The sequence below is a fragment of the Quercus robur genome, chromosome 10, assembly GCF_932294415.1.
Source record: "Quercus robur chromosome 10, dhQueRobu3.1, whole genome shotgun sequence".
Classification (NCBI taxonomy): Eukaryota; Viridiplantae; Streptophyta; class Magnoliopsida; order Fagales; family Fagaceae; genus Quercus; species Quercus robur.
The window spans coordinates 46,798,441-46,822,605 of NC_065543.1; the positions used below are offsets into that span (position 1 = coordinate 46,798,441).

The 24,165-nt window shown below is 35.1% G+C and overlaps 2 protein-coding genes across 5 annotated transcripts in view; both read left to right on the forward strand.

The window, feature by feature from the left end:
- The window catches only part of LOC126703145 (uncharacterized), a 213,850-nt gene that overhangs the window by 10,623 nt on the left and 179,062 nt on the right, over positions 1–24,165 (forward strand). The window contains exon 2 of one of the 2 annotated variants that reach the window (XM_050402066.1): positions 520–612. The exons of the other annotated variant lie outside the window; for it this stretch is intronic. Coding sequence (XP_050258023.1) covers positions 520–612 — 93 coding nt within the window. The remainder of the gene's footprint in view (positions 1–519; positions 613–24,165) is intronic. 2 annotated transcript variants of the gene reach the window in all.
- Positions 17,930–22,853, forward strand: LOC126703148 (uncharacterized). Of its 3 annotated transcripts, XM_050402077.1 has the most exons (4): positions 17,948–18,483; positions 20,315–20,365; positions 21,235–21,270; positions 22,606–22,853. In XM_050402077.1, exons 1-4 carry the CDS (start codon positions 18,247–18,249, stop codon positions 22,621–22,623), a joined length of 342 nt encoding a protein of 113 aa, XP_050258034.1. In that variant the 5' UTR covers positions 17,948–18,246; the 3' UTR covers positions 22,624–22,853. The 3 variants fall into 3 exon arrangements, with proteins under 3 accessions (XP_050258033.1, XP_050258035.1, XP_050258034.1); XM_050402078.1 differs by lacking the exon at positions 21,235–21,270 and having other exon boundaries at positions 17,942–18,483; XM_050402076.1 differs by lacking the exons at positions 20,315–20,365; positions 21,235–21,270; positions 22,606–22,853 and adding an exon at positions 20,064–20,286 and having other exon boundaries at positions 17,930–18,483.

The window sequence follows — 24,165 nt, forward strand, 5'->3', positions numbered from 1 at the left end:
AATGAAATCAATGAAGAATAAAAAATATTTTTAAAAATTTTCTATAAAAAATGTATTCACAAAGGTCTTGCTTAATCATTGATGTTAGAAAAGATATAACTTGCTCTCTCTCTCTCCCTCATTAGTTTATATGTTTCATGGATCTTAAGTTAACGTAAGGGAGTTGGTTGATCTAAAAAAGTAATTAGCACGTCTTTCCATTCTATAAGGATTTAATGAGCTTGAATATTCTTTTAGAGTTTAGATTAATCAAGAAAACCATTTGGAATTCAGTTTATTCATATGTACATATTTTTGTATTTTTCTTTAGTTGATAAGATTATTATAATGAATGATTACTCATATTCATCCTCGTGCCAAGCTAAATTATTGGAATTTTTTTTTTTTTGCTTTGTGAATGCGTTTTTCTTTCCAACTCAATGGTAAGTGGGAAGTGAAGAAGCTGCATCATGGTTTCATTTATTGGGAAAACTTTGGCTTGTTCCACAAAATAATATGTTAATAAACTTGTTGGTGCAGTTGGATGATGGCTTTGGCCGCATTAATGCTTCTCAATGTGAAAATGGGACGGTTTTGTGTGAAGGCTTGCAGGATGGAAATCATAAATTTGAGGTTTGCCCCAACGGGACTCAAGGAGTTGGCTGCAGTAGCTATAACTGGACTGTTGGTTAAGAACCTTCCTTTTATTCTTTTTCTAATTGCTATTATATTTTCTTCAATTACCACTCAACTTCAAATAAGACCTTCTTGCTTGAAAGTCTTCAACAGCTATGTATATGAGGAAATGTTTTGCCTCCCATGAGCTTATATTGTGTTCTTTAGTACCCAATTTCTAAGGTGTTCATTTTTCTGAGAATGGGCTCTACAAAACCCATCTACTCAATTTTCAAATTTCTATGAAATGCATAAATTTTACCTAACTATTCTTATTCTTGAAGACTTAAACACACCCCCACATTGAAGGTTAGTTTGACACTTTATCAAGCCTGATGAAACCAAACTGAGTCTATGATGTTAACAATCCAATTTAGATTTTGTGGCAATCATGTTGACTTGTATTTTGTCTTTACCCATAGCTGATTTATATTATATACCTTAATTTTGCAGATACTGTCCCGCCAACGGCATATATCTCAGCCTCAACACCTTTCACAAATGCTCTGAATGCCCTTATAAATATATCTTTCAGTGAACCCTGTACTGGTGGAGGTTTTGTATGTTCGTCTGTGAAATGCAATGTGAGTAGGTGGCTAACAAAAACAAAAACAAAAACAAAAAAAAAAACAAAAAAAAAAAAAAAAATCCTCTAAATTGATTTTATGTTCTCTCTTTGGTTATTGCATTATTAATTTATTATGGTGCTTCAGAATTGTGGTTTTGTAGTTAATTTGTTCTCAACCTTTCTATTATTGAAGAATGGCTTAAGTTGAATAACTGAAAAATGTCTTGAAATTCCTCATATGGAACTGTCCACCATGTTAATTAGGTAGATGTGTAAATTGAATTCCATAATCTAGGTTCTCAAACTAGTTATGTTGTCTAGACTGAATAATAAACCGAATTCTAACATTTTCATCACTTTTGGAAAACTCTTTACAGCTTTTGGTCGATGGTGCTGGCCAAGTTATACCAAACTCGCTCAAAACTCTACAGCCAAACCTCCAATATTCTATCCTGGTGGGTTTATCATCCACTGCTCAGTCTGGGCGAGTGATTTTGGTAATGGATAAGAATTTTTGTACTGACAGTGCAGTGAACAAATTTGAAAGAAACAAGAATTCTAATTTCACTCTGCATTTCGGTGAGTCTGGTTTTTATTGCCATAGGATTTTTTTTTTTTTTTTTTTTTTTCCCAATAGGCAATATGTATCATTATTTTCAGGAAGAGTTATAAGTGAAATGTCCTTTCATTGCTATTCTTGTTTTTATCTACCTAATTCCTTGAGCTTTACTTATTGGCAATTTGTATCATATTTAAATTGAATAATCTGGACTGTTTATGTAACTGTCCTTGTCTGATTTGATTGATTGGTTGATTGCTGTTGTTGTCAATGTGTTCTTTACATGCTCTGTTCATTAATTCTACAGATAGACGAAGTATCAACTTTACTACTCACGTTCCCGAAAGGCAACTTCAACTTCATGGTGAAACTAGACTGATACGAGCAACTAATAACTGTACTAAACTAAAGATCTGTTTAACCTTTCCAGAGCCTATTCTCAACACATCTGAAGAAATTAAAAATTCTCTCAAAGCAGAAATTTTATATTCTCTCCAAATGAGTCAGGGCTCACTTCTTCCTCTGGTTGACACTAAAAAATATGAAGGGCCTAGCAGATTTGAATTTAAGGTCAGATTGTTCTCACAATCTTATTTTATTTTTTTAGCCATGAGAATAAAAGTTAGTTCATAGGTTAGGAGCCTGTTTAGTTGTCCTATGAATTTGGAATGGCTCATTTATATTTTGTATAATATGTAATGCACAACATCATCTTGAATTGGGTCACTTATAAACATTGTAGCCATTAATTGTATTCGGAAAATAAATTATCTTCAAAAAATTCTGACACGGCTTTTGGAATGGCTCATTTATATCTCTAGGATCTATATTTCTCATACCTTTTCTTTCTTACTCATTTTCACTCTCTCCTTTCAGGTTGCTGCATGTATATCTGACACGGCTGTAGTCACAGTAAGCGTTGATTCAAACTCTATAATAAGCAGACACAGGACTCCAGTTTCCCCAGTTGAACCAGTTACTTTCCTATATGGTATGATTGACAATAGTTTACAAGCGTTACAAAGAGAAAATAAATAATCTGTTTGTGGAATCAAAATTCTGTTTCAATATTCTGTTACTCAACTCTCTGAATATAGAAACTCTTCAGATAGAATTGTTTTTCTACAGTTATATATATGCAATTAGGCGTATAAAAAAAAGATTATATGCAATTAGGAAAGCTTTATATTTAAATGTCTATTTGTTGAGTGTTTCCTCCTGATAGATATAAATGTGACCTTTAGATTCTCTGAGGCCTGCTGTAACATTGAGTACAACACCTTCCGAATCTTTGAGGCCTGCTCTAATGTTGCATACACCATCCTGTAATTGGACAAGAGAACGCAACATCCCTGTGTTGATAGAATTCTTGAAGCCGGTATTTGGCTTTAGCCGTTCACATATATCAATCACAGGAGGGAAATTACAGAGGCAAGTCATTTCTGGTTATCTTCACGTTTGTATCTGTGCATATTAACCCTTACATGAACAAGACATCACATAAATAATTCACCCACACACAAATAAGAAACCATGACGATGACCTTTCTACACACCATTTGGGTTCTTGATGGAAATAATATTTCAATTAGTATGTCATATTTACGCTTTAACAAATTTTCACTTTTGTTCCTTTCCAATGATAATCATTAACATTTTCAGCTTTAAAGAAGTACGTAATCACATATATACTGTAGTGATAAAAGCAGACCAAGATATTGTATCTGTTAGTGTTCCCGGCAACGTAACTGGGGATGCTGCTGGAAACGAAAATCAGCCTTCCAATGTTCTACAAGTAATGCACTGTAAAGATTCTTACTCTTTTCTCTTGTTGTCAGCTCAATTGTAGTCCAACATCTAAGCTCTAAATGACATTTCTTATCCCTTTGATTTTCTCATTTATTTACTGATGTAAGGTTTAAAAAATATACAGATTCTGTGCCGAAAATATCTCATGTGTTTTATGGATGTACAACTGGCTCATTTGTGGTGATGATTATTGCTGCTGGGCTGCTTACGGTTTCGATAGCAAGCCTTAACTCCATTGGGGAATCTTCAAGTCCATCTCCTTCTCCATCTCAGTCTGAGAGTAATCTTTTTGTATGATATCTATTTCATTTGAATTGTTATCTCATTAATTGATTATTTAGTTATAGCATGACAATAATCTATACAGACGTTTTTACACCGTGTTAGAAACACAACAGTAAATAAACCGACTTTTAAAAAAAAAAAAAAAAAACATAAATTGGCATTAGTTCTATGGCTGGATGTTATAAAAAGGGTAGAGAAAAATCTTACAAATCTTTGAAGTTGAGGCATGTAAAGTTGTGATTTTCAATTCATGGCCGTTGACTTTAATTTTGTATCAAATTTGATTGTAATTTATTTAATCATTTAACTTTATTTTTTTGGGATTAAATGTAATGGGTTCCGTGTGCAAATTGGTGAAGAACTATGAAGAAGGGGATATTGCGATTGACTCGTGATTGGTACAACTTGCAAAAGGCCACGTGAGAAGCATATGTTAGAAGTTCAAACGACTCAAGTGTCAAAGGCATTTCGTGAGTGGCTCACAACTTGGCCAACTTGTGACTTGACTCACGAGATGCATGGCCACCTTTTTATGTTTGTTTCTCTCATTTCTTTACCCACACTTATGAAATTGTAAGAAGAGTTTCAGAGAAAAAGATCTAAAATCCATTTGAGAGTTAGAGATTGTAATCCAACAATTGCCTACACATTTCTCTTAGTTTGCTTCAATCCCTTGAGAGGTTCTTAACCCAAACACAAACCACACCTATTCAGAGTGTTGTGAGTTGATTTGGAGAAATTGGGAAGCATTGGGTTTATGCCAATCTTTGATGGAAGCAATCTGTGATAATTGTGGGATCCGAAAAGCTAGTGAAGATAAGGCTTAGTAAAACCTGTTGGTAGCTAGGACTTGGAGAGTCAAAGTACAGAGGGTAGTCTAGGTTTGGGGGGTCTATTTGTTATCCTTGTAGTCCAACCAATTGACTAATGGATTGATTTAGCTTGTGGGCTGCAGAGGTTTTTGCGCTGGGTTATCTGATTTTCCTCTTCGATAGCAAATCATGGTGTTATCTTGTGTTTGCTTCTCTCTTCCCTTATTACTTGTGCTTTTTACTTAATTGTTAATTATGTATGCATGCACTATTAGTAGTCCCAGTTGATTGCACATTTATTACTCTTATTTCACATTATTTAGAGTAGATTAAAAGTAATCTAGCTGTAATTTAAAAATTGGGGTCTAAACTACCTCTAGTATTTATACTGGTGAGCTTTCAAAACAAAATTTTTAAATGATGAAAAATAATTATGACCTGAAAAAAAGTTCTGATAGCATGTCGATGTGCAGCTTTATTAACTTTCTTGGGACACCTTATTGTCTCTGCAAAGCATTTCATTTATGGAAAAACAAGATCTTTCCTATGTACAATTTAATTTGCTTATTTTTTCTTTATGGCTGATCCAGTATTTTCCAAGGTTTGAACCAGAAGTCAATCAAACTGTAGCTAGCAGGTCATTAATATGTAGCCTCTTGACAATCAGTCAAATAATTAAAAATACCGTGGAACAAATTAACCCTCGTCCTCTGGATCCGATAGAAATTAATACATCTAGAATAATTTTCCTTGATTTTTATACATATAATTTAATATATAACTGAACTCTCTAAATATTTTGGATGGTTTTGAGCCTTTTGAGTTTTGACCATGTTCTGACTTCTTGAACCAATGTCCCAACTGTGAAGCTTGTGGAGCCTATTGGCAATTCTTCCAAAGATGGAAAACTGGGATTGACCTCTTCAGAGTGGGATTTTGTGGGCTGGGGTTTTATTACATTATTGGCATAAAGAGTAGAACTTATCAAACCTTGGCAGATAGATTAGAGTAACCTACTGTCACTTAAAGTTTCTGATAAATAAAGAGTAGAACTAACCAGCATTTTTCCTTCTCTCTTTCATACAGAGAATTGCATGCCATCTTCAGGTTATTGCATTATCTGGATGGTTGGCAGTGAGACTGCCAGTGGAGTATTATGAATTGACAAGGGGTTTGCGATGGAGCATTCCCTATTTAAGTCTTCCACGGGAAAAGGAAACTGGGCACACCCGTCTGGTCATGGGGAACTCGAGCCTCCCTATCAACATACACACGTCTAAACCTCAAATATCGGAATTCATTAAGCTATAAGAAAGTACAAAAACTTTGAAGAAGAAACAGAGAAACAATGAACGAGAGAAAAGAGAATGAAAAATTCTGATTTCAATTCAATGATGAATCTGTACAAGCTCTGTGTCTAAATACCAAAAACAGAGGCCTGGAAAATCAGTTACACCCAAAATCTGTTACAGCACGTGTGACTTTCTGTTATTCCACGTGTGTGGCTCCTTCAACTTAAATACATGGAAAACTACAAGTAGCTTATGTACAGAAATTATAAAACTACAACAATTATATTTACACTAATGTCGTTTAGACAGAAAATTCATTTCTTCGTTGCTCTCTTCTTTTGCTTCATTTCTTTTCTGTCTTGCTGATGTGGCCTGCTATAATCTTGATACTCCCCCTCAAGATGAGAATTGGGATTATGAATATCCACAATGCACATCTTGGATAGTAAGGCTTGCAATTGCTGGCCACTAAGAGCTTTTGTGAGGAGATCAGCTAGCTGAGAATGAGTGGGAGTAAAAAACAAACGAATGACCTTATCTTCAACTTTGTCCCTGACCAAGTGGCAATCAATTTCTATGTGCTTGGTTCTTTCATGAAACACAGGATTCTCACCTATGTAGATGGCTGCTTGATTGTCATAGAAAAGCATGGCAGGTTTGGGATGAAAAATCTCCAAATCCTTTAACAAGGCCAGAAGCCAAGTTATTTCACATGTAGTGACTGCCATAGCTCTATATTCTGCTTCAGCAGATGAACGAGAGACTATAGATTGCTTCTTGGTCTTCCATGAAACGAGGGAATCACCTAAGAAAATGCAAAATCCAGTAGTGGATCTTCTAGTGTCAATGCAGGAAGCCCAGTCTGCATCTGTGTATGCCTTCAACTGTAAATCAGATTTGGATGAGAAAAGGATGCCCTGACCAGGAGTTCCTTTAAGATACTGCAGCACTTTATAAGCTGCATCCAGATGAGGTTTGCGTGGCTTGGACATATATTGGCTTAATTTCTGTACTGAGTAAGCAATGTCTGGTCTAGTGATGGTAAGATACAACAATCTCCCTACCAATCTTCTGTAAACACTAGGATCAGGCAGTAACTCTCCACAAAACTTGCTTAACTTCAAATTTTGTTCCATAGGAACCTTACTTGGTTTGCAACCTGACATCCCAGCATCTTTAAGTATCTCCAAGGTGTATTTCCTTTGGCATAGACAAATGCCTTGTTCTGATCTGGCCACTTCAAGACCAAGGAAAAATTTCAGGTTTCCAAGGTCTTTCAACTTGAATTCTTGATCCAGAAACACCTTGAGGTCTTCAATAGCATGAGCATCATTACTGGCAATAAGGATGTCATCAACATACACCAAGAGAGCTATAAAGGACTGATTAACTTTCTTAGTGAATAGAGAGTAATCTGACTTAGATTGTTTAAAACCACATTTCAAAATGGTAGCTGAGAACTTAGAGTACCATTGTCTTGAGGCCTGCTTAAGTCCATACAAAGACTTATTAAGTTTACACACCAAAGACTCCCCCTTGCTGTGAAAACCTGGAGGCAGATGCATATAAACTTCCTCATGGAGATCACCATGCAGGAAAGCATTGTTCACATCAAGTTGAACAAGGTGCCAGCCCTTCACAGCAGCAATAGCAAGGATAGTCTTCACTGAAGTCATCTTAGCCACAGGAGAGAAAGTGTCTGTGAAGTCCAAACCCTCCTGCTGAGTGAACCCTTTGGCCACAAGTCTGGCCTTGTACCTCTCTACTGTACCATCAGCCTTATACTTGATCCTATAGACCCATTTGCACCCAATGGCCTTTTTGTGGGAAGGGAGTGAAGTAAGAGACCAAGTGTGGTTGGATTCCAAGGCTGCAATCTCATCAGCCATAGCATTCTACCACTTAGGATCCTTGATAGCCTCAGAATAGGATTTTGGCTCGAAAATAGCAGTTATTAGGGAGCAAAAATGGGCATAGGAAGGGGAAAGACCAGAGGTATCAATATAGTCAGAGAGAGGCTACTTAGTACCTGACATGGAGGAGGTGGAACCAGACTTGATGGTTGAATTGGAGTGAGCAAACTTAGCATGAACAACAGAACTGCATTGAAAATCTTGCAAATAAGCAGGAGCTTTACTGACTCTAGCAGACTTCCTTAAGGGTGGAATGGAAGCAGGAATAGAAGGAGGTACTAAAGCAGGAATAGAATGAGATATAGGAACAGGTATGGGATCTGCAGAATGAGGAGGAACAGAAGCAAAAGAAGGGGTATAGGTAGTGTCTGGAATAGGTGAAGGTGAAGTAGAGGAAGAGATAGTGTCTGGAATAGGTGAAGGTGAAGTAGAGAAAGGTGAGATAGGATTTGAAAAGGCAGATGTAAAATCTGTAATGGGATCTGTTGTGGTATATGGATCAACAGTGGGAGTAGCAACAAAAGGTAAGGAGTCAAGATAAGGATCTAGGGAAGGAAAAATATGAGGTAAGGTGATGGTGGAATGAGGGGAAGAAGAATATGTGGAAGAGATAAAAGGAAAGACTGTTTCATGGAAAAGAACATCCCTAGAGATAAAAATTTTCTTGGTGGCCAGATCAAGGACCTTGAAACCTTTAACTCCATAAGGATAACCTAGAAAAACACATGGTAAGGATCTAGGATCAAATTTGGACCTATTGTGAGACAAAGTAGAGGCAAAGCAAAGGCAGCCAAAGACCTTTAGATGATCATAGGAAGGGATAGTATTGTATAGTTTCTCAAAAGGAGTTTTGTTGCCAAGGGTAGAAGAAGGCAGCCTATTTATAATGTACACAGCAGTTAAGACACACTCACCCCAAAAGATGAGAGGCACATTTGACTGAAACTTCAAAGCCCTTGCAATGCTCAATATATGTTGGTGTTTCCTCTCCACAACTGAATTTTGTTGTGGAGTGGCTACACAAGAATGCTGATGCAGAATTCCATGCTTAGCATAAAAGTCTTTTAGAGTGAATTCATGAGCATTATCAGTCCTAATGGCCTTGATTTTAGTGCTAAACTGTGTGAAGATCATATTGAAAAATGAAATCAACAATGACCTGGTTTCAGATTTAGTTTTCATAAGGTATACCCATGTGGATCTAGTGGCATCATCAACAATGGTAAGGAAATATCTAAAACCATCATGTGTAGACTTAGCAAAGGGGCCCCATACATCACAGTGAATAAGATCAAAGGGATTTGCAGACAAATGATTAAAGAAAGGAAAAGGAAAACGTTTCTGTTTAGCAATGGGACAAAGAGTGCAAGTTTTATTACTATGAACACTGCTTACATCAGGAATACAATCATGTAAGGCATGGAGTTTAGCATCCGAAGCATGTCCTAGTCTAAGATGCCAAAGAAAAGGCTTGGTTATGACAGGAACATTAGAAATATTATTGACAAAAGTGCCAAAAACAGAATTCAAAATGGAAGAAGCTGCAGAATCAGATTTGCAAGGAGTTGTAGATAGCAAGTAGAGGTTGTTATGCAGTTTTCCCACTCCAATCGTTTTCCAACAAGAAAGGTCCTGTATAAAACACAAATTTGACAAGAAGATGAAACAGCAAGCTAAATTTTTTGTCAATTGACTTACAGAGATCAGATTGAAGGTGAAGGCAGGTACACATAATACATTTTCAAGTGTAAGGCTGGCTGTCACTTGAATGGTGCCAATGTGTGTGACAAGAACTCTTTCACCATTAGGTAATTGAACAAAGGATGAGACAGATTTGGTGATTTTAGTGAATAGATTGACAGAATGAACAATGTGGTCTGTTGCCCCAGTGTCAAGGACCCAAGTGTGTCTATCAAATGTTGTTTTACTAGCAGGAGTATTGGCAAAAATGGAATGTTGCATACTTAGGCAGAAAGAGTCATGAAAAGATTCACAAAGATTACCTGAAATGGCAGAATTGGCTGTGGCTATATCATCATTGGAATTACCAGAGGTGGATGCATGAGAATTCAGTAGAGAAAGCAACTGTTGATACTGCTCTGAAGTGAAAGGAAAGGGATTATTCTGTTGCACAAATTCAGATTGACCTTGGTTATCATCTACCATAACCTGATTAGCCTTGGCCATCCGTCCATTTTGCTTGTAACCTGGAGGAAATCCAACAAGTTTATAGCATTTTTCCATAATGTGACCAAGTTTCCCACAGTGGCTGCATACAGGTCTTCCTTTGGTAGTATTGCCCTTGAAATTTCTTCCATTGCTGTTGTTTGAATGAGAACCTTGATTGAAGACTTGGTTCTTAACAGCAAGAGCTGTTGATTCAATAGAAGGAACACCATTAGAGGTTGAGAACCTTTGCCTTTCTTCCTGAATTACTAATGAGAAAGCCTTATCTATTGATGGAACAGGCTCCATCATAAGGATTTGAGTCTTGACTTGTGAATAACAATCACTCAATCCATTAAGAAACTGCATTATTGAATCTTGATGATAAAGCTGCGTAATCTTATCATTTACTCCACAAGTGCATTTTCCACATGAGCAGCTTGGCAAAGGCCTGAGATTCAACAGTTGATCCCAAGTAGCTTGAAGATCAGTGAAAAAAGTTGTTACTGTAGAATCTCCTTGCATTATAGAGGAAATCTGCTTCTGGAGCTGAGAGATTCTTGGTCCATTTGCTTGTTGGAAACGGATCTTTAATGCATTCCACACTGCATGAGCTGTGTCTCTGTAAATAACACTAGCTTTAATGTGAGGTGAAACAGAGTTTAAGATCCAAGATGAGATCATCAAGTTGCATTTTGACCAAGCTTGCTTCTCAAGCGGTGTGATCGCCATTGCAACAGTGATAGAACCATCAACAAAACCGAGTTTGCTCTTAGCATCTAAAGCCATTATCATTGCTCTAGCCCACGTTGGATAATTATCCTCAGTCAGGTGTGGAGCAACAAGGATCGCACCAGGAGACTCACCATGGTGCATAAAGAAAGGACTGCGAGGATCTTCCATTGGAGAAAGCTCGCGATGCGAAGAAGTAGATGAGACAGTTTCTGTGTTTGACGCCATTGATAAAGGCTCAAGCTCTGATACCATATAAGAAAGTACAGAAACTTTGAAGAAGAAACAGAGAAACAATGAACGAGAGAAAAGAGAATGAAAAATTCTGATTTCAATTCAATGATGAATCTGTACAAGCTCTGTGTCTAAATACCAAAAACAGAGGCCTGGAAAATCAGTTACACCCAAAATCTGTTACAGCACTTGTGACTTTCTGTTATTCCACGTGTGTGGCTCCTTCAACTTAAATACATGGAAAACTACAAGTAGCTTATGTACAGAAATTATAAAACTACAACAATTATATTTACACTAATGTCGTTTAGACAGAAAATTCATTTCTTCGTTGCTCTCTTCTTTTGCTTCATTTCTTTTCTGTCTTGCTGATGTGGCCTGCTATAATCTTGATATAAGCCCTGGTTAGCGCTGGTTGGAAAGGATTATGAATCACTAGCTGAGGTCTGAAACCTCTACTTATTCTATGACTTGTTTTTGAATTCTTTATTCTTATAATGAGTAAATTTTTTGATAGAATGCATTGTACACCTGCAGACACCACATCTTAATTCTATTCTTGATCAAAGTATTTTAGATGGGTAAGTTACGCGGACTCTTACTTCTGTTTATTACATGAACTTGCATATGGATTTTACAGACAACAAATGGAGAAAATATTCAATACAGATTTATTTTATTTTATTTTTGGGCTTGAAAATATTCAATACAAAGCAGAAAAACTATGAAAGCCACAATTTTTTATAATAAAAAAAAATTGTTGAATTTAATTTAAATATTTGCTAGTTATCAGTGTAATATCTTACTAGATTTTGTCTCATGTAGGTGGAGTGATTTTGGTAGAAATATGTTCTGGTTAGCCATAATTGGTGGCGATTTCATAAGCGTGCATGCTCTACTCCTTCTCATCCTAAACTTGAAGAAGAAAAATTCTAAAGAGCAGGGGGATTCTGGAGTACTCACATCCCTAAGATTTGAAATAATCATTGTAAATCTTGGGCTAACTAGTATTTGTCAGGCCTCTGCTGCTATAATTAGAGGTAACTTGACAGTTTGTTTCCTTCCCCACAAATGAATCCATATCTATGCATTAATCATGCAAAATCTGCTTTTCAAAAGATAATTATGCTGCTCTCCCTTTCTTTTCTTTTTTAATTGCAACGAATTTTCTAATTCTCTCTCTTTTTTTTCTTTTTTCTTTTTTACAAAAAGGATAGATAATTCTCATTATGATAGGCCATAGAATGAGCTAGTTTTTTTGTTTTTGTTTTTTTTAATGAAATCTTTTCTACTCTACTTTCCAAATGTGTAATGGAATTGTGACTGTTCCTGTCTTGTTCATATATGTCTTATGGACTTAATAATTATCATATAGCTTGGCACCAGAACTGGTCTACACAGTCCCATCTCCTCATATATTTAAGAACAACAATGAAGCTGATGTTTGACACTGTTTGAACGTTAACTCAATTCGCTTCTTTGTGCTTGTCAACCATCATAGCATAGTTATCTGATTGCATCATATCAGAGTTACGCGTGTATCTAGAACCCAGATTCACAATTTTTTGCATATTTAAGGTCTGGATACTCCTTATTGCTGAAAACTGAACTTATTGCTGAAAACATTGTAGCAATAATTTTTAAATGTGTGAAGTGTTGTGAGACCCAATTTTAAAGTAAAATTTGCTGAATTTAGTACTTGCGGGTCCCATGAACAGTATACAGGACCTAGCCAAAAAAATGTAGATGCATACGTTATATGTTTTTAGCGCAATCCAAATATACACTTAGTGTGTGTTTGGATGCGGATGAAAAATTAAAATTATTTCACTGTTCAGCTTATTTTTACTACTATTCATGAGTCTTACTGTACTTTTTAATACTATTCAGGGGTCATACTATATTATTTTAATTAATTTTTATTTTTATCTACGATACTTTTAGTAATAATTTTTCAATTTCAGCAAAATAAGCGATATCCAAATACACCTTTAGTGTGTTTGGCAAAAATTATTTTTGTTAACTTCAAGAGACTCTTTGTCATTAGTTTTAATGCTAAGAACTTAAAGCACAGAACTATGTGGCTTAATCATTTCTCACTTTTGTGAATTAAGGAGGAACGGCATCGGGGATTGCTGTTGGCGTTCTGCTTCTGGGTGTTGTGTCTTTTCTACTGCTGGCCTTGCTTTTGTTCCTCTCTATAGGTATTACATTTGCAACGCTACTTCAATACGAGGAAGTTCATCAAGAGGGTCAGGGTTTTTGGTATCAAAAAATAGTCCGAGTATTTTTGGTTTCTGTTGAGGGAGACCCGTGGAGACCCAAAAAACAATATGTAACCATTTTAGCGTCTCTATATGAAGATTATAGAGGCCCTCCAAAGTCCAAGCTCTCACAGATTTCTGGGGGCAGTTCCCGTACACAAGCTGAAGCACATTTTATCCAAAAGCTGTTTGGAAAACTCAGAATATACTACAGATTGCTTGAGTCTGTTATCCAAAAGCTATGTGGAGAACTCAGAATATACTACCCATTGCTTGAGTCCGTGAGACGTGCTCTGCTAGCGATTATGGCTGGTTTCTACAAGGACGACGAGTCTTCTAAGATTCCCATCACATTCCCTTTATGCATCAATTGTTTTCATCTCTTCTTCCTTGTTCTCGAGAAGCCATTTACTAAGAAAAACATTCAGTTGCTTGAGATCACGGCAGTTTCCAGTGAAGCATGTATATCGGCTATTATATTTGTTCTCGGAGAGAAGAAATTGTCAGACAAGGATGAGAATAAATTTGGAATTCTCATGCTTATGCTTGTCCTAGTGGGAATTTTACCACAGATAATGAATGAATTGCATGATTTGTACAAACAGATAAAGCAGCTGGACTTTGAGAACCATTTCTTATTAACCGGTTTGAAAAGAGCTTCATCTGGATTAACTTTGCTTTTCAGCTCAAAGGAGTTTTCATTAAGCAGGCCCCCCGCTTTAAAGGATAATATTGGAGATTCCAACTCTAATCCAACCTCTGTTGCAGACGAAGATACAGCTACCGCTACCTCTACCTCTAATCAAGATTGAGCAAAAATTCACCAGTCCTTTGGCTGAAAGTAACAGGAACTCTAGGAGTAGGAACAGGAACAAGAATTCTTGGAGTAGGAACTCGAGAACAACTGTTCCAGAAAAATCATGGTTGAACCAACACCACTCTTTGAATTAGATGCTATATTTAGTTGCGTAGTTGTTACATGTTGGGATAGACTTCATCCTTTTATCCTTGGCATTGTCTTTGCTTATCATTTGTTTTAGTTCACCTCAACTTTATCTCATTGGTGAGTTACGTTTTCAAGCATGTAAGGCATCTGTAAAAGCCTATGAACAATTATAATAGATTATTATCAGAATGTATATGAGAAAAATCAAGCTTATGAAATTTCTTCTTTGACGTTTACCATCTCCCCACGTGGGAAGAACAGTGCAGCTCGCGGCAGGGGGGTTGTAACAAATGCTAGCTTAGTAGCTTTAGTAAGGATGAAAGTGGGAGCCCTACTTTAAATACATCTTCTGATTTCAAGTCAAAACCAAATGGCTTGTACAAAGATTTAGAAGCCATTTATGCATTGAATTTGAAGCGAAAGTTAATGAATCACAGAACACGTCATTTAGATTACTGGTTTCATTACAGTTGCTTTATCCATCTTCCAACAGCTGATGCAGTGCTAGCTCCACCACTTATTGTTAAGTAATGAGACATGGGTGATTGCTTAGGACTCTGGAGATGGGGTTGTAATCCTTTTATTTCTAAGCTGTGACCCATTTGTTGGGCTCATAGTAGTAAAATTTAGGCTCATTTGAATAGCCATGAAAGTTAGAATTATAAAAAATTACAGTATTTGAAGTAAAATTGGAACTTGTTTGTGTTTAGTTGTATGTGCATATGTGCAAGCATCAAATGTTTTTAGTTGTGAGAACTGCAAATTAACATGTATTATCTAGGGAAATCAACTTTGCTTCAAATCAGATCTAAAAGCCTTTTTTTTTTTATTGACCAATTGTAGCTTGATTATCATTCTTGTTTTTTCAGGTTAGTTCTAGTTGGAATTTTTTTTTTTTTTTTTGAAGAATTTGAAGGGGAGGGGAGAACAGGGTTTCTACTTATGATGATGATGATAACAACAAGTTGTCAAATTTGTTCTTATGAATTATGATGTCAAATTATATATTTATTTAAATTAAACAAAAACTTATAATTTGACAATTTATATTATGTCTTATCATTATCCTATTCCCATTTTATTTTCTAAAAAAACTAAACTTAATAAAGGATACCTATTCCTCTTATCCTACTTAAATTTTAAAATGATGTAGAATAGACATGTCACGCCCCAAACCCAAAAGGGACCAAAACATGAAAAATTGAGCCTTCAAGAGAGACTATAGGAGGTTTTTCTTTTCTTTTTTTTTTCTTTTTTTTTTTCATTTGATAAAGTAAATAAATATACTGATCTTTCCACAATATCAATCAGAGCTCTATGACACATTTACAAACAATACAAACTACAAATCAACTGTCTCCAAATATGCATAAAAATCCAAAGCTCCAAATAAATAAACACAACGTCATGACCCTTTCTGAGATACATAACCTCAATAGAAAATCTAGGCCTACCACGCCCTAGGCTTACAAACCTCAAGAGCCCAACCTCTAGTAGAATTAGCTATGGCCTCGATAAATTTAGTAAGTTGAGTTAGCACAAATCTCCCACTTAGCATAGTACTCCAGTCACCACAAATAAACTAAGCTCCATGTCCAACATATGGCTAATTTATTTGTAAAACTGTTAGAGAATGTGATGACCTAAAACCTAGTAAGTAGCGTAATTAACGAGGGTAAGGGAAATTCAAGTCTCATGATAATTAACATTTTTACAAAACACAAAACAACTTTGGAAATTTCCACTTAATTTTTGTTAGATCAATCTTCATGGATAAAATGACAAGAATGATTGAAACAATATAGCACAAAGCTTTTTCAAAATATCTCAACATGAAACAACCATACTGTATATACTGTGAGCAAAAATAAAACACCATTTCAAAACCAGAAAATCCAACCCAGAGCCTGACAACGTCGTCACAAAGATAGAATTTAACGCCGTCACAAAGGTAGAACTAATCTACTGTCACAAAGACGGAACTCAATTGTCGACATATAGTTAGAACTCAATAACCATCACAAAGATGGGTGCTAAGATACCAATGTCACACAAACTATAGTATCTAGCTAGGTAATCACTGGGTAATCACACATCATGGCACAATGGTAAAACATAAAAAGCTCACAGATTATATGAAATCAAAACATAGTTCATTTCCAAATAGTTTCACAAAACCTTTTAATATCAAAAGATATTCACAAGCTTCTCAAAGCCTTCAAACTCATTTCTTGTCAAGAAGATTTTGTATCATCTTTCCCAATCATCAAAGCATCTTTAAAATTTGCAAATAGTGTAATAAATCCATAAAATCCATTCTCAAGAATTTAATCAAAGATGTTAGTCTTTTCCATGCTAACAAATCATGCATTTCTCCATATGCAATAAGAAATATGATTCACTTTTAAATGCTTCATGCATTTTCCATCAATGATTAACAATAGTAGTACACATAGTATATTTTAGGAAAACCATGAATAATGTTCCAAAATGGGTTTAACCATAAAATACTTTAGTGCAATAATGATTCTTTTTTAAAAATCCCATTAAGAAACCACTTACCTTAGCTGTCCAATCCAAATTTACCTCAACCGGGCACTGCATTCAACCAATCAAGTTACTAGGTCCATCACCAATTACCTTGAAACCTAGAAACACAACTATCAAGCCTATTAATAACAAGGCCTCCTGCAAATTACACTATCATATTTGTCCCCATAAATAGGAAAGGATTCCCTCAAAAATCAAACTTAAGGCCCTTAAAGCCTAACTTGGCCATCCTAAGACAAGTACTCCTATCCAAACGGGAACCAAGCAAGCATACAAGAAACTCATAAGGCTATAATACAATCAAAACCTTTTATTTCCCTACCACAACCACAAGTCAAGCAAATGCAAACTCATAACTCATTGACGTCATTCGTGAAACACCTGAACTAAACATGACCTTGACCTTAATTATAATATACCAATATTGGTATATATTGGTATGTTATAATTAAGGTCAAGGTCATGTTTAATTATGCATGATTTTATCTATTGATTATTGATTATATGGGTTAGAGCATGATTACCTAAAACAAAGTAATGGGTGAATATAGGTTGTTAGGTTCTAAGACTTTAGGATCTAAATGTATTAGAATTTCAATGTGTAATGTTGGCAAACTATGATCAAAACTTAAAGTCTAGAATTAGGTTACTCAAAGTGTGTTTATGTGTAAAGTTGGAATCGAGTAATTGCAGAAAATTACTATTAAATTTCTACAAGGCTCGATCAATCGAAAATTACACTCGATCGATCGAACCTCATGTAGAATATTTTTTCTACAAAACTTCTAACTCAGCTTAAGCCCATATGACATGTAGGGTTTTATATTTTGCCTTAAGTATAAAACGTGCTTTGGAGCTGCATTTTTTAAAAACACAGCTTCAGGTTATTGTTTGAGCTGCGTTTTACCACTGGACGTATAGCCGTGTTTTTAAAAACGCGGCTATAGACCAGCTCTGAAGCTGCATTCTTTGAGAGACTGGCTGCGTTTAGCTGAGTCTGGCTTAAGCCGCGTTTTTAAAAACGTGGCTATAAACCCATCCGGGGAATTTTTTATTTTATTTTTTTTAATATATCCCAAAGCTGCGTTTATTAATAGCAGCTGCAAGAGCTGTGTTTCTTTAAAGCGGCTTAAACAGGGGAAGAGTTGCGTTTTATCAAATGCAGTCAAGTTTTGATATTAAAAAAAAAAAAAAAAAAAAAAAATCCTCAATTGAAAAAAACCCTAAATTCACAAAAACTCTAAGCTCACTCTCAACCTAGCTCTCGATCCCTAATCTCGCCGATCCCTTTGACTACCGACCCTCATTGTCTATTTTCTATTACCAAATCCACCACCACCTCTCTCTTTCCCTAACCCAATCCCTAACAAAGACAAGGCAAGGCCTTCATCTTCTTCCAAAACCGCCATGAAAGTCCGTTCAGTGAAGCTCAGGGAGGCCCACAAGGCCTCCTCCTCCAGCAATGGCCGTGGAGGCGGCTCCTTCTGCTCCGTGGTGTAGGACCAGCAAGCGAATCACCTCGTCACTGCCTCCTCTTCCGATCCTTCTATCTCCATCCACGACCCTCTTCTTCCGTCAAGCGCTACCAGGATCCTCCGCCACCACCGCGACGGCGTCACCGCCATCGCCATTAGCCCCAACTCCACTTGCCTCGCTTCTGGATCCATCGATCACTCCGTCAAGCTCTACAAATTTCTCGGTATTCTAATCTCTGTTTCTCCGTTTCTTTTGTTGAGTATGAAGTTTGTGGAATTTTGATGCTGGGATTTGAAAAAAAAAAATAAAAAAGGAAAATTGGGTTTGATTTCAATGGTTACTGGGTTCAGATTGGGTTTTTGCTTGTGGATTTTCGTATGTGTTCATTAACGTGAATATTCTTGAAAAAGTTTATCTATGTGGATATATGGGTCTCAAAATGACTATCTTACCACTTTCTTTTGCTTTATTAGTGAAAGTTTATCTATGTGGATATATGGATCTCAAAATGAAAATATCCTATATGTGTTTTGACAGAACATTTTTATAAATTTGAAGTGCAACATCTCAAGGAGAATATATTAAGCACAACTTCAATTTGAACTAATTTAATAGTGATACAATATTCTATATGAAATCTTCTATCTTATTCTTTGTCTTTCTGATAAGTTCCACTCACCACTAAAATAAAAAAAAAAAAAACTGGGTCACTTCTACAGCATTAAAAAATTTGCTGCGTGAGCATATATAGTTGCCTTTGAGTAATACTACCAAATGATTGTTGCAAAGAGAAACCATCTTCAATCAAGAAAGAGGAATTCTAACAATTTTTGGCTTCTAGAAACAATAAAAACTCACCGAGTGTTTCATTCAAGTTTGCTAGACATAACTGAGTATCCCAGTTTTCATCACTGCATATCTCTTAGAACTTAAATTGAGATAATATTATGAAGGAAAATTAATTGGAGTAAAGAAGGATATTGAACTGTCTTATTAACTTAGGGTCCCATGCCTGATATGTGAGCTAGTTACTCAGAATTATTTGGTTTGATAAGGTGAAGAAAATTCCATTTGCTATAAAGGACTTAGTTTTGGTTAAATGAATTATTGGGTGACATAAGTTAGTTTATATCGGTTGAAGTTCCTCCTTTCCTGTCTATTCGTGTTTAATCTTCCTTATTTGCATATAAAAAACCAATGGTAATCATTATCAGACAACTAAAAAAACATAAAAATAATAATAATAAAGAGGGAAAAAAAATGGACAATTCATGCATCAGACGCTAAAGAATTAATAAAGAACCATATTTAATTTGGAAATTGTACATCTATAATTTTAGAGACTATATTTTGGGTGGAATAGCTAACTTTAACAAATTTAATATTGCCAAAAATGGATATCTCCATCTCTTTACTTTTATTCTTCAAATGTATATTTTTGTACCAATGCAAACAATCTCAAAGTTTTCATCTTCCTTCTAATATAACAAAAAAAATTTGGCTACATTCTTACCCTTCTTTTTCCTTTTCTTGGAGTAGGACTTGGGCTAAGATGATAAGAGAAATAAAAATGAAGAGAAGCTATATTCCCCTGAACAATGAAGTACTTGTAGATATCAAGGGTTGAGAATTGTTTTGGTTCCAACATTTTCTTTCCACATATACTTGTAGATCTTGTTTTGCCTCTCATGTCACAGTTATGCATTTTTTAGAAGGGAAGATAAATAGGAGAATGTTTGCAAATAGCATATTAGTCAGGTCTTTTTTGTTTAACTTAGTGGTTGTTAATGTTTGTTTTTGCAGCTGGTGGAGAATCTTCACCTGAATTCACAAGATCATCTCTTATGTTTTTTTTCTAGAAATCATCTTCTTGTTTCTTACATAAAGTGTACCTTGTACTTTACATCTTAAAGTGAAATACATAGTTATTACCCATTAAAAGCATGTGTATGTAGTTCTATAATCCGTACTTGTAAAAAAAAAAAAGTAGCTCTATAATCCGCTAGAAAAGTTTCTGCAGATCACTTTACTTGACTTATATTTTTTGGTGATAGGATCCAAGGGAGAAGGCTAAATCAGAGACAAGGGATTGGTTGAACAATGTGGTATGAAATTAAGCGTTTTGATTCATATGACTTGTCTAATTCTAGCTTGTATGTGTTTGTGAAGCTGCATGCATATTTTCTGCCCATATAACTAATGTAGAATTGTTATTAATGGACTATGGCTGAGCATTGTTTTTGTGCTAGTTTTTATTAATTGTTATGACTTATGAGAGAGCATTGTTTTTGTGCTAAACTGGCCTAATGTGGAGAGCGGTCCCCCTTCATGATAAGGGGAACTCATGGTGGCTTTCCAAAGCAAAATTGTTAGTCTAGAGTCTAGACAACTCTTTTTCTTTATAAAGCAGATCATCTATTTTGTTCTGGTTTATAATTTTGAGAAAGTCACCACCTGTAATATGTAATTAAGTACATTTTAGTTGCTATTTAAATTTTTTTTTTTTTTTAAGTGAAATTTGAAAGCGGTTTGTTCAGGTTAACTTATATGTGGCAATTATAAATACAGAGGATCATCTATTAGAGCATTTTCTTGGTTTGACTATTAGTTTTATCCTTCTTGATTTCATGTTGCATGGTAAGCGCTGCTTACAAGTGAGTGTTTTAAGACAATCTGGAGGGAGGGAAGTTGGATAACTTTGTGGCTTCTAAGTTGTGGTTTTTATTGCTTTTTCTTAGCTGGTCCTGATTTTAAAATTGTATGGTATGGCACATTTACCGATTTATACATCTAACATCTTTGAAAGATCTACTTGTTTTAATAATCTGTCAAATAAGATTTGTTATATATTTTCGTAGATTCATCTTTAGATTTTTTTGTTTTCTTCATTTTTTTAGTTGCTTCTTTGATTAATTTGGTTTCCTATTTCACTATCTGTCACTATTGAAATGATATGTAACTGAATCAATTTCAGGTACCAAAATTTCTGTCAAAAAGTAGTCCTCATAAGGTACAACACCCCCCCCCCCCCCCCACATCTCTTGGGGCCCCTTTTTATTCCTCTATCTTATCTACATATTCTCATCATGTAACTGAATCAATTTTTTCTTCACCCCTTTTTAGTCAACTTGTGTATTTATTTTTGATTTTTTTTTTTGGTAAAAACTTAAAAAAAAAATTTATATATACATATGAAACAGGTATACCAATTATAAATTCAAAACACATTCAACTAATGACTAATATTATTCCTACTTATGTAATAATATCTAACAAAGATAATTAAATAAATCAAATTTAAATAGTATTCCTAGAAATATTTCATTGTGAAAAAGGTACCAACAAAACTCAAAAAGTTTATTCATTCCTAATCTATTCCTAGAAATATCTCTGATCGACTTCATAGTATTCCTAGAAATATTTCATTGTGGAAAGGGTACCAACAAAACTCAAAAAGTGATAAACATATTCAACTAGTAGAGAAGAGCCACTAGGTGTGGCAAATCTCCACAGTGATTGAGTTTAGTTCTCACCAGTCATGAATGCTCCAAGCATGTAATAAAACGTGTAAGATTTATGAAGGCTTTATTGTCACAGTCGATTTTTATATATATGGTCATGAACTTTTTTAATTTCTTCTTTTTTTACAATTATATATATAGCATAAACAATTAGATCAGAAAACTAGAGTCAACTCTTTTTCTTACCTTTTCCAAACTATACTTTTTTTAGCCATAATCTTTTTTACTTTTCACATTCCATCCATAGCTGCATCCTCTTTATGTTATTTGTATGTATAATTTATTAATCTAGGATTACGAGTTTCTTTTAACGTCATTCATTGATCAAAACAATAATTTTTCTTTCCTAATTGTCAAAGGATGTCTGTTTCCAACTTATAAGGTACTAGGTAATATATTTATCTTTAATCTCAAAAAGGTAATAGGTATATATATTATAGTCATGCATCATTTAGATGGAGAATTAGAAATGGTAAACAAGTAATGTTAGGGATATAATCATTTTTCATGTCTGTTGATATGGTTTGGTGAAAGAAATAACGTCACTTTCATCTAGGTCTAATCATTATCAATTCTATTATGCACCAATTATAACTAAACACATGTATTTGTGTGATACGTATGGAACATGAGCTTAATTTATTATGTAAAATATATCCAAGAGTTCAAACAAGTGATTACAAAGCATAAGATGGTTTGCTACTTGTGTTTGTTTGTGAAAAATGGTTCTTTTTAACTTTGTGAGTGTAGGAAAATGGTTTGCTACTTGTGTTTTTTTGTCTCAAATTTTGTTCTTTATGGAGTTGAACCTTAAATTTCTGCAGGGAGCAAGCTTACTGTAGGGAAGTGATGGCAGGCATGGCAAGACTGGAACTTTGAGGTCAGTTAGGAAGTGTTGTTGCTGCGTGCTGGCTATGGCTGTATTTCTTCATGCAATTAGAATGTAAAAAACTCCTTGTAAAAATTTTTTGTGATGTATAGGATCTTTTGTCAGTAGAACTTACAAACTGATATATTTTTTGTTGGGAACTAGCAAAATTTTGGCAATGAACTTCAGAAAATTTAGTATTTATTATCTGTTGGGAACTTGTTTTGTATTTCATGCAATTTGGGCAAGAATTTGTGATTTAGCAAAATAAAGGGGGGAAAAATGTCTATAGCCGCGTTTTTATAAACGCAGCTATAGACAAAACCCATATAGGAGGCTTTAGCCGGGTTTGGAAAATGCAGCTACAGGATAGCCTATAGCTGTGTTGTAGAAAACACAACTACAGGTTTGAACCTACAGCCACGTTTTAAACGCAGCCAAAGCAGGTCTATAGCCGGGTTTTTAACAAAGACGCAGCTATAGGTCTCAGCTTATGGGTTGTGGAAAAACGCAGCTATAAGGAATATAAAATGCAGCTATACAACGATCTAGAGCCGCGTTTTTAGAAACGTAGCTCTAGGTCCCTGCAGGGGGCTATAGCCGCACAGTATAGGCCGTGTTTGGAAGCGTGACTATAAAAACGCAGCTATAGCCTATAGCTGCGTTTATCAATTGTAGCTTGATTATCATTCTTGTTTTTTCAGGTTAGATCTAGTTGGAAGTTTTTTTTTTTTTTTGAAGAATTTGAAGGGGAGGGGAGAAGAGGGTGTCTACTTATGATAATAATAATAATAATAATAATAAATTGTCAAATTTGTTCTTATGACTTATGATGTCAAATTATATATTTATTTAAATTAAACAAAAACTTATAATTTGACAATTTATATTATGTCTTATCATTATCCTATTCCCGTTTTATTTTCTAAAAAAACTAAACTTAATAAAGGATACCTATTCCCCTTATCCTACTTAAATTTTAAAATGATGTAGAATAGATATGTCACGCCCCAAACCCAAAAGGGTCCAAAACATGAAAAACTGAGACTTCAAGAGAGATTGTAGGAGCTTTTTTATTATTATTATTTTTTTCTTTCCATTTGATAAAGTAAATAAATATATTGATCTTTCCACAATATCAATCAGAGCTCTATGACACATTTACAAACAATACAAACTACAAATCAAGTGTCTCCAAATATGCATAAAAATCCAAAGCTCCAAATAAATAAACACAACGTCATGACCCTCTCTGAGAAACATAACCTCAATAGAAAATGTAGGCCTACTACGCCCTAGGCTAACAAACCTCAAGAGCCCAACCTCTAGTAGAATTAGCTATGGCCTCGATAAATTTAGTAAGTTGAGTCAGCACAAATCTCCCACTTAGCATAGTACTCCAGTCACCATAAATAAACTAAGCTCCATGCCCAACATATGACTAATTTATTTGTAAAACTGTTAGAGAGTGTGATGACCTAAAACCTAGTAAGTAGCATAATTAATGAGGGTAAGG